The sequence below is a fragment of the Cuculus canorus genome, chromosome 2, assembly GCF_017976375.1.
Source record: "Cuculus canorus isolate bCucCan1 chromosome 2, bCucCan1.pri, whole genome shotgun sequence".
Classification (NCBI taxonomy): domain Eukaryota; kingdom Metazoa; phylum Chordata; class Aves; order Cuculiformes; family Cuculidae; genus Cuculus; species Cuculus canorus.
This window is the reverse complement of record NC_071402.1, coordinates 70,444,371-70,461,122: the sequence shown is the minus strand read 5'-3', so window position 1 is coordinate 70,461,122 and position 16,752 is coordinate 70,444,371. Positions and strand designations below refer to the sequence as shown.

General features: G+C 38.8%; 1 protein-coding gene across 2 annotated transcripts in view; it reads right to left on the bottom strand.

Moving 5' to 3' along the window:
• Positions 1 to 14,065: 14,065 nt before the first annotated feature.
• The window catches only part of GALNT1 (polypeptide N-acetylgalactosaminyltransferase 1), a 90,797-nt gene continuing 88,110 nt past the window's right edge, over positions 14,066 to 16,752 (bottom strand). For both annotated transcript variants that reach the window (XM_054059351.1, XM_054059350.1), the window contains exon 13: positions 14,066 to 15,758. In XM_054059351.1, coding sequence (XP_053915326.1) covers positions 15,612 to 15,758 — 147 coding nt within the window. In that variant the 3' untranslated portion in view covers positions 14,066 to 15,611. The remainder of the gene's footprint in view (positions 15,759 to 16,752) is intronic.

The following is a 16,752-nucleotide window of genomic DNA, read 5'->3' as shown; positions in this document are numbered from 1 at the left end:
TGAACCATCATCAATATTCATGAAAAAAATACTTGTAGCAGCGCTGGGGAAAACAGTATCTTACCTTTACTGGATAAAGAATGGGAATACTCGCTCATGACTGCAGCAGGGAGGCAGAATTTCAAGTGTTTATATAACACCCAGAGACCCCTTTAAGTTAAGTCAACCATAAGGTTGTGCCCTCCTAGGATGACCACTTGATTGGGTTAAAAAAATTGGGAAGCATAAATGGTGCCAACTGCCACCTTGGGAAAGAGCCAGATGAAATAAACCAAGGCAAGTTTCTTGTAGCAGAAACTCTATTAAATATCAAAGCACCAACTGAAAATACGTGTGATTACTGCATCTAAATTTAGAGCAGGTCTACAATATAACAGGTTTCTGGTAAACAAAGATCAGATTTTCTCAGATCAAGGAGAGGGTTGCTGTGATGCTGAAAGTTGGTATCAGAGGAGATGGGGGTTTATGGATATATTTGAGGTAGATAAAACTTCATAGAAAATTGTCTGATATTTGGTTCTAGGTTTTGCCTTCACTATCTGCAACACAAGCCCACATATTCTGAGGACATTAGTCACTTCAGACAGCAGCCATCACACACATCCCCCATCTTGCCACTCCAGAGGAACTTGTTTTAGGACATAAGAGGTAAGACCACCCCCAAAGTTGGGGCAGAAGGATGCCAAGAGTAACTAAGGACAGGAATCCTGCTCCCCTGGAAGGCCTCGGGCAACAACCAAAGCCAAGTATCTCAGGTCAGAAGAGTGCTACAAAAAAAAAAACCAAACAGAAAGATAAAAATGTTTCAGTTGCAAGCCCGGGCAGCCACATTAAACAGCTGACAATTTATGTGAATACCAATAGTAAACCCAGATGGAAGCTCAGAAGCTTGTGTGGTAACCACAGCAGACTGTGGAAGTCAGCTTTAGCACATCCACCTTTTCTCAGCAACGGGCACCACCATCTTCAGGAGCCTACCTACCCCTCATTCGAAGCCCCAAGATAACAATTTTACTTACACCTTACCTCTGTGTTGTACAGTATTTTCTTCCTTATAAGAAAACACAGGAGATAAGGCGAGTAGAGAGAAAAAGGTCAGCTAACACATCCTGCCTATTAGAAAGAGGCAACACTTCTTCGCTCCTCTGCCAAACCTCTCATGCAAAACCATCCACAGTCTGATGGAAATACAGGGAGCAAAGTGCTGGTGTCAACCCAATGCAAACAGATGAAGGAAAAGTTCACCAGAAGCACTGCTCAAACAGAGGAACAATAATGCAAGTTTATTCGGTAGCTTGTGGTCAGGATTTTACTGGGAAGTTAGCTACTCTATGAGTGACTCTTGAGACTGAAATACCCCAAATACTCCCATAATCACTCTTTCTTTTTAGCTAGAACTAGATGTATAGTATTAAAAAAAAAGAAAAAAAACAAAAAAACAAAAAAAAATCCTCAAAACCCCTAGAATCACAGCCAAATAAAAACACAGCCATTGCACTACTGATTATCTCCATATGAAGTCTTAATTTCAAACAGATGATGATCATTATATGAAGCAAACAAGAGTAAAAAGTACTGAGTAATGGACTCTGAAATGCAATTATTTTAAACAACCTACTTAAATAACAGCTAGCACACTAAATCCACACATCAGCATTAAAGAAAGCAAAAGCAAAGACTCACTCTTTTCAGCACAGCCTCAAGTGCACAGGAAGCTGATGGCATGGCACGTGCTCTGCTCCTTCCATCTCGCTTCTTCCCCTTGAATTCTGGTATCATCCAAACACAACTCAAACTTTCTGCGACACTCAAAAAAAAAACTTTTTGACTTTAAAAAAAAGTCAAACTTTTGGTCTGAAACACCTTATCTCTGTCACATGATGCAGTTGTGAGAGAATAAAATTTAGAGACCAGATGAACTTCTGTTGTGTTGTATTGTATCACAGAAGAAAATGAATGTTCTCCTCTGAGGTCTTCATTTAGTCTCATCTTACATGTTCAGAACAGTATTATTACTCCTAAGTTATAAGCAGGCCACGTTATCTTATTTTAATCCTCTTCCTTTCTCTCTCTTCAGCATTTCTAGTGTATTGGTAATAGTTGAAAACTTACTTGCCTTCTTCAGCTGAGCAGTATGAAAGATCAAGTCAATTCTAGGCCAGTTCTTTAGGTACAGTAAAACATAAGCAACAAAAGGAAAACTCCCAGGAATGACCCCTATTTTCATCCTGGAAATCGGGCTGGAAATCACATAAGAATCTGCAAATTCTTTATTTAGTTTTAGAATAAGATATAGAGTGCAATACTTTCATACATGCTGGTATTCAAGACTGAAGATCAGCTTTATGTAGCTAAGCAGAAAATTAAAAAGCACATGACTTCAAATTACAAGAGCCTGTAGTTCTTGCATCCCTCCCTAGCCAAAATAATAATATTAAAAAAATATCATCGTGGATAATTTTAGTTTACTTACCAAAACGAGCACAGGAGAGACCAGTTATCAGCAGTGTAAATTAATACATGGAGCTACCTCTGCTCCATAAATTAGGGCATTTGCTGTCTGTCAAGAAAAGTCTGTGAACTACATAAAAGTCATGGATAACTGTCAAAAATTTTAACCACTGTGCTCTGAATCAAGATGTGGTGCTGGTTGCAGGTTGGTTTTACATGGCCAGCTGGGAATAGTTTCGCTATAATGTATAAAGTTGTTTGATATGAGAGCTTGAAAGATTCAGGGATTGGAGCTGAGCACTTTGGTCAGGGCTAATGTTGTGTTTACTTCAGAACTTTAAGCCAGCGATGACAAAGTCTGACAGGACAGCTGGTAATTACCGCTAACCCTACAAGATCCTAACATTTCAGATCACAGAATTTACAACGTTATCCAGGCACATGGAAGAAGTTTTAATTTCTTTCATAGGATTTTACAGCTGCCTCTGCCCTTGTACAGTTGTACTTATAGTAACTGATGCTCCTGGTTTAACAGCAAAAAAAAAAGGGGTGCCAAATATTGATCCAATACATACAATTCAAATCTGTTTAAAGCAATTGTAGAATAGTTTTCTCTAAGATTTGATCACTTATTGCTATGCAAAACACATTGCTTGCAATGCCCAGAAGTGTCCTGTAAGTCTTTCACTACACAGATGAAAAAAGACTGCACATCTCGGGAGAAAATCACAATGCAACTCACAAGCAAGGAGATCACTAAAGAAAGAGCTGCTTTTGAGTAGTCCACATTTGCTCCTCACAGGTACTAACAGCTGGACAAAACCCATGCTGATGGCTAACAGCACCCTTTATAGCACCAAAAGAGCATTTTTTTTATTTCTCTTTTGCACCTTTGAAATATTGTCAAAATCACAATTCTCACAGGCACTTTAAACATTAACTGGAATCAGCACTGGCATCAGCCTATTTTTGTCCTCCCTACCACCTTTAAACTGTCACTTTGGAAAGTGCCACGAGAAGCCATTTAGACCAAGAGCAGCCAAGTGATCCGAGGCAAACACAAGGTCCCTCATGGAAGGTGGCAAGCGTGGCAGGAAACAAGTAGCCAACAGCAGCCACAGCGCAGCAGGGATGGTGTTAGTGCTGGGGTAGCTGCATCTGCTGTGGTGATTCAGTCAAAAAGGCAGTCAAATGAAACCACAGATACAGATCTTCCCTCTGAACAGAGCTCCAGCTTTAGATATATGATACTTCTGCAGTGGGGAAGGAAATCAGAGAGGAGATACTGTCAGAGAGATATACCCAAGGTAGGGTCAGTTTTGAAATTGAATGGTGTCTTGGGGCTGAGGTTTGAGATCAGAGAGAGAAGGGCGGGTGGTTGCTCTGATTTGGTGAGAGGATAACCACATAAAGCAACTGACTGTAACAGTGTAAACAATGGGAAACTGAATTGCAACCAAGGAAAGCACAGAGTAATGGAAGAACAGCAAGACACCACACCTGCTTACCTCCTGCTCTGACCCAAGATTAAGCCTCTGGTGTAACCACAGAGTTATATTTTTGGCATTGGATACAAGGGTAGAAGTGGAGGGGGAAGAGTGAAAAGACATGTTGCTATGCCAAGTAAATGGGACAAGACCCAAAAAAAGGAAAGTGAGCTCTTTTAGCTGTCATCATCTTCAAAACTCTTCGCCAATTCTTTGCAAAATAATGTGTTGTGTATTCTTCTTTAATGGTAAACATTTCAAATTATTCAGCTATGGAAATGTTTTTGTTTGTTTGGGGTTTTTTCCTTTAAAAAGTGCTTTATGTGCTGTTTTTTTCTTCCCATGAACTAGATACTCATGCGGACAGATGCAGAATCCTGCCTAGCCAGGCTTTCTGTGCAATTCAGTGGAGACATTTAAGACCAAACAGTGTTTTAGATTCTCTTTCCCATACATGCACCCTTCCATCCCACAAAGAGAATGTACAATTGTTTTCCCTTTGACTGTTAAGCAAAGCTTCCTTTTCTTTGAAAATTACCCTATTCTACAAATGCAGGGGAAAAGAGAGAAAGACGAGCACTATCTTTTTCAAAGAGAAGAGACGGATGGCTTTTGTGTGCTCTCTCTTTTGTGAATGAAAATGGAACAGGGCATGGAGGAACTTATAATGGCCATTCTGAACAAAACCATCACTGTTTTTCAAAGAAAGTCCCTGTTACTGAACTTCTAGTCCTGGGGCTGGTGATGCTCTGACCCTTAGAAAGACACTCCCCCCAGTCTTGGGATGCCCATGTTTTTCAGGATATCCCTCCTGTGAAGCAGAGACGAGTGATGCCATGAGAGTGACAAGAAGTCACAACAAGCAAACCTTCAGAGCGATACTTCTTCAGTCTTTCTCACAGAGCTGGTAGCTCCCTATGGAAGACACAGGCAGTACATACTTTTCTGTAAGAAGTATGTAAGCTTAGTCACCTATTTCAAAGGAACGATCCTAAGATAATAGGTCAAAGTTTAGCTGAAACTTGCAGACATCTTTTTTCCAGTAGTGATCTAGACACAGATTTTGGCTCTCCTAACTTAAAGAAAAATATGTTATTTTTCTAGGACTCAACTATTTGTATTTATTGTAAGTTATTTGAAGCAATAGAACGACTCTGGGGAAAGTATAGCCTGCCCCTGTGCTGATCCTAAACATTTCCCATTTAGGGTGGTTGCATATACAGCAAAACTGGTTGAGAAGATGTTACCTTGGACTTCAAAAAGAAAAAAAATATTGTTTTCAGTAAGTAGAGGAGCATTAGAAACTGATCTTTGAGACATTCGATTGTCTAACATTTTTTTACTATCCCCCTAACTATTGGAAATTATTAAAACAGAGTACAGTCACTAGCAGGGCTGGCTTTTTTTTTTTTTTTTTTTGGCTAGTTTATTTTGGTTTGGTTTTTTTTTTTTTTTGTGGGTTTTTTTTGATGTGCCAGCAAGATACAAGTCTGTTCCAAGTCACATTTACCCCATTACCTTTTAATCCAAACCCCATCAGCTGGAATATAAGCTCCTATTTCTTCTCTTCTTTATTATATACAGCTGTATTAAATCTATTTTAGCTAGTTAACATTCCTAGTCCAGGCATATCTTAAAAAAAAAAAAAAAAGTTGAAATTTACAGTCATCAAGCTACCTCCACAGGATGCAGGAACACTCACTTCATTGGCCTTTTGCAACAGCTTGGTTTTCAATCAGCTTCATGCTCTGAATAATCAAGATAGTTTGAAGTCAAGGCTCACTTCATCAGTTTTAGAAAAAAAGTGCATATTCAAGTTTGCATTAAAGGGAAATTATCTCTAACTGGAAATCTCTAAGCTGCACAGTCTACTTGCACATTTGCCTCTTGGTTTTGTGTGTACCACAGTTCTTTATTTCTAGAATCCATAATGGGGAAAGTAACCCTCTTGCTTTTCATCTTTGGGGCACAGATGTGCCTAGCACCAAAGTTCCTTTTCAGCCACTTGACTGATTGCCACAATCTGTAAGGATCTTATAGAAAGGAGGAAAAAGGGAGGAAAATGAGTATGCATATCTGAATTAATTCCAGTTATGGGTTTTAAAATATTCTATTATGAAAACAAAGATGTATGGAGTCACCCATGGTGCCACACAAAGTGCTCGACACACTGATAATTAATAACCTGTTAGAGGGCTTCCTTTCACAAATGGCAACTTCAGAAATACCTCATAAAAGCCATGTTAGCCCTAGGTGCTCAGATCACCTACCTGAGAAGTGGTAGGAAGAACATTTGATATCTAAATGCAGTGAAGTACTCTGCAAAAGAGGACATTTCTCATTCTCAAAGCAACCAATACTGTATGTGTAGAGGTGACCATTCCCCTAGCTTTGCCAAATAATACTACTGACAAACTTGGGTGGGACCATCTAAAGAATTTCATACCATTAAAAAAGACAGAACTGTCTGTGGTAATACTGTGAAGCACGGTTTTCAAGGTCAGCAGTTTAATGAAAAATCCAGGTGTCTTAATCTCATAACTAAAGTGGACCTTATATTACAGGAAGAAATTTAAGCTGAACTACTGCATCTCAAAAAGGCTTGATGCAGTTAGGAGTGTTACTATCCATAACTGCTTTCATCAGCTCTGCATTTCTGCCAGAATTTGTCCTTGTTACAGATATCTCCAAAATCAAGTTCCATCAGGGTAGGATTCATCCCGCTACCTCATGGAGCTGTAATATTACAAAACGTGAACACAGCAAAGGATAGTAAACAAAAAATTGCACAGAACAGACAAAACCCTTACAACATTGATGTTTGCAAAGCTGAAGGACAAACCAGTTTCCTCCAGTTCCATCAGCTCTAACCAGTAATATTAAAGACAACAGTCTGAAAATCATACATAGGTATAAACTGTATAATCCTTTTTGCCATTGACGAGGCTATCTCGCCAGGCAGAAGGGATGTATACTCCTACAAGGGTTGTCTCATGCCCATGCCCAAGATCAAGCACAAGAGAATTGTTAGGCACAGTGCTCCACAGTTCTCTGTTGGGAGGTCTGAGGGAAGGGATAGCATCACTGAATAGCTTTGAGAGAGCAATAAAGACATTCTCACTACCACTGCAGTTCCTAACACACAAAACCCGTTAATATTACCTCATTGCCATCATTACTATGAGGGCAGTTCTGTCCTCTCTTTGAAAAAATGAAGGAAATTTGTACATCAGCCTTTCCAGCTCTACAGCCAGAATTACATCTAACTGACCTCTTTTTTAATTTCCCACACATCAATGACAGGATGAGAACAACTAATGTGTCTTGCTGATGTCCAAGTCAAACCTATAATTAACAGGCAGACTCAAATAGCCCCATTTCTTGACAAAAGTCCATTACACATTCCTCTGATATTTCCTACACAAGATATAGGAACTTGAACCAATTCAGACCACATACCAGAATATTCAGTGTATGCAGTACATGAAATGAGTAAATCTGAGGCTCTGTGCACCAATATTGTTGGTCAACTGCTTCTACATTGAAACACATCATTTTCTGTGTTGTGGATATTACACCAGCTGGTTACAATGTGTTGACAGCTGCTGCACCTAGCAACCCACCAAGTATTGATGAAACACCATGAAAAAGGTATTGCCTGATCACTGTTTGGAATAATGTGGCCTCCTCTCCTTTTTTATGGTTCTGCTCTAAACAAATGCTTCATGGGTGTCCAACTCTGGAGCACTTGATTCAAGAAAGGCACGGACCTGTTGGAGCAGGTCCAGAGGAGGGCCAGGAAGGTGAACCAGAGGGATGGTGCACCTCTCCTACGAAGCCAGGCTGAGAGAGTTGGGGTTGCTCAGCCTGAAGAAAAGAAGGCTCCATGGAAAACTTACTGTGGCCTTTCAATACTTAACAGGAGGCCTAGGAAAAAGAAGATGACAAACTTTTTAGCAAGGCCTGTTGCAATCGGACAAGGGTTAATAGCTTCAAACTGAAATAGCATAGATTTAACTAGCTATAAGCAAGGAATTCTTCACTATGAGCCTGGTGAAACACTGAAACGGGTTTCCCAGAGATAGAAGCCCCATCCCTGGAAACCTCCAAGGTCAAGCTGGATGGGGTTCTGAGCAATGTAATCTAGTCAAAGATGTCTCTGCTCACTGCAGGAGGGTTGGGCTAGATGATATAGGTGCCTTCCAACCCAAATAATTCTATGATATGGAAGCACTTTAACTAGCTATCTGGCCACTTTACTATCAAACCAGTTTAACCACCAAAAAAAAGAAAACATTTCAGTCAGTAGTTTGTGACCTTTAAAATGAAACCATAATCCACCCAAGCCATTGCAGGTCTGCAATCTTCAGGCACCTGTCATGGGATTAGTTGAAGTGAAGGTGGACACCATCACCTCTTGATGATGTGTTGCATGGTGGCAGACACAGAGATGTGCTCACAGACAACTGGCTTCCAACACCAACCACAAAGCAGACCAAATGTGTTAAACTGGAGTGAACCACTAGCTCTAAAATGCCTATGCATGAGCAGAGTTGAAGTGTCATCTCTTGTTTCTTTGACAAAGGCAAAAAAATCCCTTCTTTACTGACAAAGTGTTGGGGGGTGTGTGAGATTTTTGGGAACACGAAGAAAATTTATTTCATTTTAGTGATGTCAGTGATTGCTTAAGATCACCCCAACGTTTGTCACATCTGATTGCAGGAACCAACTGAGTTAATGGATTATACTCAAACAGTCTCTGAAACTTTCATGAGGCTGGGAAATCACTGATCCAATTGGACTGAAGCATCAGAGAAACAAAGCACGTCTTAGAGGACTGATCTTGACACATTCAAGACACCCAGTCTCTGGCAAGTTCTTAGCCAGAGAGAACAGACTTTTGGGTTCTGGCTTCTACAAAACCCATGGCTCTAAAGAAGACACAATTTCTTTCAAGATGTATTTCAGCACTGTTGCATGGGGTTGAAATGCACTTCAAGACAAGAATACAACACAGAAAAATAGAAGTGGCAGACAATGCTTCCCAACAGTCCAGAACCATGAAAAGGAACAAGAACAATGAAACATTTCATTGCACCAGGGATTTGACTAGCAGGCTTGAGATGACACTGACTGCTACCTTATGTACCAAAGATGACAGGCAAGGCTAAGCATTCCTGCAACAGATAATAAGTAAAACAACCTCTGAAGTGATCGGGTGTACACACTCCTACTGTGGGGCTGAACTGCAGTTTTAATTAGTTGAAGCGGTTTCATGTGCTTCGTTTAAACTACTTCACATAAATATGTATATATGCACAATCTAGGATTAAATAATTCTTCATTTTTTCTTTTGGGAATTTACATTCAAGATCACAAAAAAACCCCAGGCCACATCAGAAGAATGATTGGCTTTGACTACAAAGGGTAATTTTTGAGAGCTACTACATTCAAGGAAGCCATAAATGTGCAACACAAGTGTTGGTTTCTGCGGTTTTCAGCATCTGGGAACGAGAGAAGAGATGGGGCTTGAAATTTGTCTCCAGTTCACCATATTAGTACAACCACAGCTGAATGGAATGACACATGCAATTTGATCTCACTGCCTCAAAGCTTTTTTTTTTTTTTTCCATTTCATATGGAGAGAGGTTCCTTACTTGGTAATGGAAATGACACTTGCCACTCCCAGCACTTACCTGACTAAAATGACTACAAGAGAAATTGTAAGCGAAGGGTTCATCGGCATTCAACAAGCCATCACTTATTGTATTACAGCAATCATTTATAGTGACACCTTTTATATCATGAGATACTAGAATACTTACCATCAGAATTGGTCATTTGAGCTGTGTTCACCTAACTGCCATTTTGCTAATCTGGTTAGCTACCTGAAAACCTTTTCAGACCAAAAAGATCAGTTAGAGACGTGAAAACCCCGATTAATCAATTCACATACATCAAAGCCATGACAGAAAACAGCAGCTAGGAAATTCTTCCTGTTTTCACTGAACTTGAAACAAGGACTCTGTTCTGAAACAATCCAGATCTCCTCATAATGCAGCCAAGGCAACTACAGAACTTCTTCTCAGATTCTTTGGCCTGAATATTTCCAACGCTAAAGTTGCTGCAGCAAAGAAGACTGGGCTCCTTTCCTACTTCCTGTGGTCTGGACAAGGACCCAACAGTTTTTCTTGGACCACGTAACAGGATAGGTGCCTGCTTTTGCCAAAGTTCAGTCTGTAGGAAAGGCATATTTCTAGAATTTAGAGGAAGCAGCAGTGAAGTCTCTTAAAACACTGATTTAACCTCCTTCCTATTACCAGTTCACTTTCAGTATAGAAGCTATACATGGCCAACTGGTTATGGTCCCACAAACAGGGAACTGACACAGAAGACAGTATCTGAACAGTAAAGATCTGTGATAACTTGGAAATGCACAGTAAAAGGATGGTAGGCAAAAGACAAGTTGCAGTAAAGGATTCCAATTAGGTATTGGAGGGATAGGGACATTCACCAGGAGTAGTATCAAACACAAACAAGCTGGCCAGAAGGTTGCATCCTTCAAGATATTGAGAACTTGACTGGACAAGACTCTGAGCAACCTGATCTAACTTTGAAGTCAGCCCTGCTTTTGCAGGGATTTGGACCAGGTGCCCATTCCAACTCAAGAGAAAAGCAAAAAATGGGAATGTAAGAAACTTGAGACTGAACCAGGATCATTAAATACTAAGAAAGAAAACCAAGTTATTTAAGAAAGCAAAATAATCAAAGCTAGGCAATTAAATAGCACACGAGGAAAGACAGAAAAAACTATAAATTCAACTTCATGCTAAATGGAACAAAGAATTACTTCTATGATCCTGTGTTACAAGCTAAACGCTCAAAATTGACACTAAAATGCCACTGAGGATGACTTCATGAGTACATTTACTTAATGCAGAATTAGAATGCATAATGGATAACAGAAACAGAGCACAACTCTAATGGCAATATATGAACTCATCAGTACCTTAAACCTTAAACACCATAATCCAACCCTTGGAAGAATAAAAAAGACACAGAAAGAGTGATAAAAATGAGGCAGAACTCCACAAGAGGTGAGATCAAAAAGCTTTTTAGAAGAATGCAAAGCATGAATAATATCAAGGTTATTTTAGAACTACTACAGGCACCCATCTGCTGAAAGAGAGATGATGCATTTAAAACTGAAAGGAATTCTTCTGTGTCTTACTAGTTGCTTCAGAGGCAAGGAGATCAGTAATAATCGTTTCAGAGGCAGGTTACCATCTATGCCCTGAACTGCTGCTATAGCAATTACTTGGTTTATTGTCAGAAGAAGTAGCTCGCTTTCATCTCAGAATTCACATTTGACATGAAGTAGCTTTACCTGGCTCAGTGGCTTGGTATGGTAAGGATCAGTGGACACTGCACGAAAAGCAAGCAGAAAGCTACGAATATATTTTCCAAGATTCAGAAAGAAAAGAATTGAAAAATGTCACGAGTTAGTTTTCGTATCAATGTCATAGTTTCTAGATAACCTATTAGCTATATGCCACTTTTGTTTTCTACCTTAAAAAGTATTACACAAAAAGTACTATCCTGTTATTCAAAGTACTGTAAACCACGTACATCACCTTCACATACTACCAAAACTATATTTAGTTGAACTATTAAGATGACTGTAAGAAATGTTCTTATAGACCTGAGAGCAAACAGCACTCTAACATTATGCAATTTTGATCATTTTAACTCGACATATTCCTGCCTTACTCTGAATCTCTAGTATTTACAAAGAAGTTACAATTAATTGCAGGTAAGATGCAAGGCTCCTAAAGCTATTAAAATTTATTCTGTAACACTTAAACTTTCCCTCATTTCTTCACTTGAGAGTATAAAGGCATTGTTAAAGTAGTGAAGGAAAGCTTTGAGTAACTATTTCTCAGCTAATCTTCTGAAGCATACTTATATCTCCTTGCTTACTTTGAAGGGGAAATATGGCAGAATAAATTGTACCATGTTTAGTAATACGCTTCAATTCAGTTAAAAGGCACTGGTGTTTCTCAATAAATGTCTTTGCACAGGGAAATGAGAAGAGATGGAGAACAGACCACTGTCTTTAAAGCACACATAGGAAATTTATGCTAAACACACTGAACACAAGACAGAAAGAGGACAAGAAGAGACCTTACCAATTCTCTTCAAAATACAACTACTGATTTTTTTCCCTACTTCCCCTGAGCGTATTTGCTATCAATGTCAAATAAGACAAATATGACAGCAGTGGTCATATTTTTCCCTCCTACATCTGATCTGAATGAAAGCAGCCATAAATACAGAGGCACTGGAGAAGAGTAGGGTTTCTAATAAAAATTATTAATATGCCTAATAACACATGTATGTTACACAGTAATAAAAAAAACACAATGCTTTTTTTTTTTTTTTTTTTTATAAAAGGTTTAAAAAGATAGCTACAGAGGTTCTAAAAATTCCATCTAAAGATTTCAGTATGAGAAGATAGATTAGACCAAAAGGAATTAAGCTCTGAAAGGATGGAGTCAATTAGTATTCCTAGTCAAAGTTGGGACACAGAACTACAGTGCCTGTAAGCAGAAACCACCACTGGGAAATAATAGCTCAGAGTCACAAAGGAAGGTCATTTTCAGCAGGAAGCTCTGATGACAGCCACCGCATTTGTGGTAAGAGAAGCCAGAAGAAAACTGTGTGGTAGAAGCTGTTCTGTGGCCATGTTTGACAAGTGCTTAATAAAACAGTATTTGGAAATGCACATTTCAAATCCAGAAGCTCTTGGTCATCCACTAATATACAGTACAACTGCTGATCATGTGCTGTGGCAAACTAAGCAGAGTCCGCTGCCAGTCAACCAGCACCAGTTATCCCACTACAGGACTGGCTCAGCTATGAGGTTTTGGGCCAAACAGGAGCTGCAGACACTCTCTCATCCGCTGCTTCCCCTCCTTGCATTCTGCAGGGAAAGAGGGCTACCTTTGCAGGTAAGCCTCAGTAAGGTATAGCCTAGAAATCAGATTGCTACTTCAGCTTTCTGAAGCTGACAACTTGATACATGGGGTTTTAGTTGTGTAATAATTTTTACTGCAGCTTTATTTGGCCAATATATGAAATGATTCATCAAATTAGCAGGGATAGTAATGGTGAGGTCTGCCGAAAGGACTAGTTGCATTACAAGCCATAGCACTTAAGTTTTGCTAACAGGCTATCACACTAGTAATCATAAAAGTTAAAAATATATTCACTTTTCCATGTTCAGTGATGTGTTATAAACTCATGAAATCTGAAACAATAAAAGAAAAATTTCTGATAACTTACAGGACGTTTACACTGCACTTCTAATGCTCCCATTTCTCATTCCATGGAAAGTTACCCACCTCTGATTTAGAGCCTCTTCACTGGCAATATTTTTAAAAGGATGTACTTTGAGTTTGGAAAATTGTTTCCGAAATAATACGTAACCTCATTTTTACCCAGCCCCTCAATAAAAAAAAAAAACAACACAAAACAAACCAATGCTAGTTTGCCAAGATAAATTAAAATAAAATCCAAAACGCGATCAAACCATTATGCACTTGTAAAACAGCAGAAAACTGCAAAATGTATTTCAGGGGGCTAATACCCACTATCAGACAACTGCATACTTCAGAGACAGTATAAAAGCAGGAAGGACCACAGAGAACCTAAGGAGCAAGAAAATGTATCAATTACAAATGATGACACTTTCACTTTTCACTGACTGTACGAGAGGAATAAGTCTTCGCATGTAACTACTTAGAGCTGGGTTTGTTCCTTCGAGTCATTCATTTGGCCACACTTCAGCATCTTTCTGACAAGTGTACCATACTGTTACTTTCATAAATCCACTTTGACCTCAGAAGATTTGCAGGGCTATCCAAAAAGAGGGGTCAGTGAAAGGTAGCTATGTATTTAGATGCTTTATCTGATATTAATCCTCTGTATCCATACTCATCCTATGTATTTTTAAAGTAGCAATGTAATAATACAGTTTGTTAGAATTTCCCCTGCTTTGTGTATGAAAACTCTTGTGTACTGGTCCAGAAATAACAGAGAACACAGACCACAGCAACTTGGAAGAGCAAATCTTAATTGGCCATAACAGCCAAATATAATTCCACACAACTTTTGCATGAGTCTAGGTTTAATTTGCTTTACAGGACAGTTGGCCAAACAATGACATTTATCATAAAAATATCCTCTCCATTAAGTATATTTTTTTTTTCCAAGAGAAAGTTCAATGTATACTCTGAACGTTCAGTGGCTCATATTCAATATAAGCCCACACAGATTTTTCTTAACAAAATAAAGCAATTCAGTTAAAAAATGCAGACCAATGTAATGACAGTGTCATATTGCTTTTGGCTATGTTAACTTTAAAAACCATGCCAATTTAGCTATTTTTCTTTAGGTTTTATTAGAAAAAAGCAGCAGATCAACATTACAATTCAGAGTCTAATCTAAATATGCACTTGACAATGAAGCACATCTGGATATGAAGTGAAAAAGGATTCCAGAAAACCTTCAGTTTTGCCAATCTCTTGCTACCCAAATCATGTATCTTTTCTTCTGGCTTTCTGATGACTGAAACCAAACAAGGAACAGAAGATTTATTGCTATGAAAATGAAATCATAGTACAGTAGTATGAGTCTTGGGCGCTAAGCGTATTCCATCATCAAGTTAATTTAATTTCAAAATGTACTTAAATCTTTTGTTTGGCCATGAAAGTCCACAAGCTGACTGATCCAAGTATAAACTGAAACGGCAGGTCTGAACAAAAAAAAAGTTAGACAGCATGTTATCCTCCAGTTTTCAGACAGTAATAAAAAGATACAATTCCAATAACCAAGAAATTAAAATAAAAAAATGAAAAAAGTTGATCTGACATTCAAGAGCTAAGTTTATTCTTACGCTCATTTTGTTTGCGCCCAAAATAATTTTAGACCCACCAGAAAAAAGAAATAGTATTTATGGACTATCACACAATTGAAAAAGAGAAATAATAGCCTTTTGACTTGGTTATTTTCCCCCACTGAGGTATAAAATCTACATATAAATTTGATACTTCACTATAACAAATTGTACTTTTCATAGTTCTGATTTAGTTTCCATTAAACCCTGTTTACTTTTTGTTTTTAACCACAGAATTCTTATTTCATGTTACTGAATCTTGTTTCCAGCTCTCCATTTCATTTATTTGTGGATCAATATTTAGTAGTCTGGTTATCACTGCTAACCAGGAAAAAAAATTCTTGGAACTTTCTTCATTACAACAGCACTTTCAGCAGAGGTTACTGATGTGCAATCAAACTACAACGATATGCAGTTCTTCCGAGGGACAATTTCATTGATTATGTTTCCACTGTCCAAACATTCTCTAAGTTATTTGCTGGAAGAAAATCCTTCAATCTGTAAACATCAGTGGGCGCAGTTTCACTAGTATGTGTGGTAGTTTCACATCCTTTTACAGGAAGGCTGGTTCACAGCTACTGAGAAGCTGCAGGAGTTCGAACAGCTGATGAACTGTGGATTCTGCCGAGCAGAAGTTTCTTCTGTTGCTACTTAATGACGTAGCCACAATATCAGCCGAGGTAGCCCAGTCAATCCTTGCTTTTCTTTAGAACCTCTCAGAATATTTCTGGAAGGGTGACATTGCGAAGCAGCCACTGCTGGGAGCGGCTGCCATTGCAGTCTCTGATGCTGGGTACCTGGCTGTCCTCCTCGGTGGCTTTGTCCAGGCACTGGTTACTGTTCACATGCAACAGGGTTAATTTCTTGAAGACAAAATAAAAAGTTAGTTTTACAAAAATCACCAGGCATAAGCTAACCAAAAAGTTTCTAGTGGCCATTAAAATTTTTCCATAGATAAACAAGAACTAGACAAGACACCTTGGCTGACTCCAGATCCCAATTCTAAAGAACACATATATGCAATTTGATGTTGTAGATACTAAAAGCATTGTTTCATGAAAAGCAGAACAGTTTCAAACTTCTAAAGTAATGTTCTTTCTATCTACCTTTCTCTAAATAGTACTATATTGCTGGGAATCTTTGAGAAGTTAGAAATTAAAGTTTGGTAAGATGTACGACTTTGATTACTAGTTATTACAGCAATTTTGATCAGATCAGAATGAACACATTTTTCTCATTTCAGGATGCAAAACTGTCCCTACGTTATGTTATTTTTGTACTACATCCTTTTTTTAAAAAGCATGTTCTTTAAAAAAGCCTACAAAGGTGAGAGCAGTGAAACACTGGAACAGGGTGCTCAGAGAGGTGGTAGATGTCCCGTCCCTAGAAATGTTCAAGGTCCGGCTGGATGGGGCTCTGAGCAACCTGATCTAGTTGAAGATGTGTCTGCTCACTGCACAGGGGTTGGACTAGATGCCCTTCATGGTTTCTTCCAAACCAAACCATTCTCTGGTTTTATGATAAATACCTATACATATATATCTTTCCTAGTATCTACTAAACTTACAAATGCTATCTTCCATACATTACTTCATTTACCACAGCACTATCATCATGGAGGAGAGATCTTTAGAACTTGTATTTCCTGCCACTGTACTGTGGATACTCAGTGCACCAACCTGCCTGTGGTACTGACTGGTATTACTACCAGTATTTCTTCTTTCACTCAGCAGCACAACCAGGACACTGGACTGACTGAAAAGTGGCAGAACAGGCTGGCTTTATGTGCTCAAGCAGCAAAGGTTAAGCAAACAAAAAAAACCAAAACCCAGAGCACAGTCTCCTGCACTCACACAA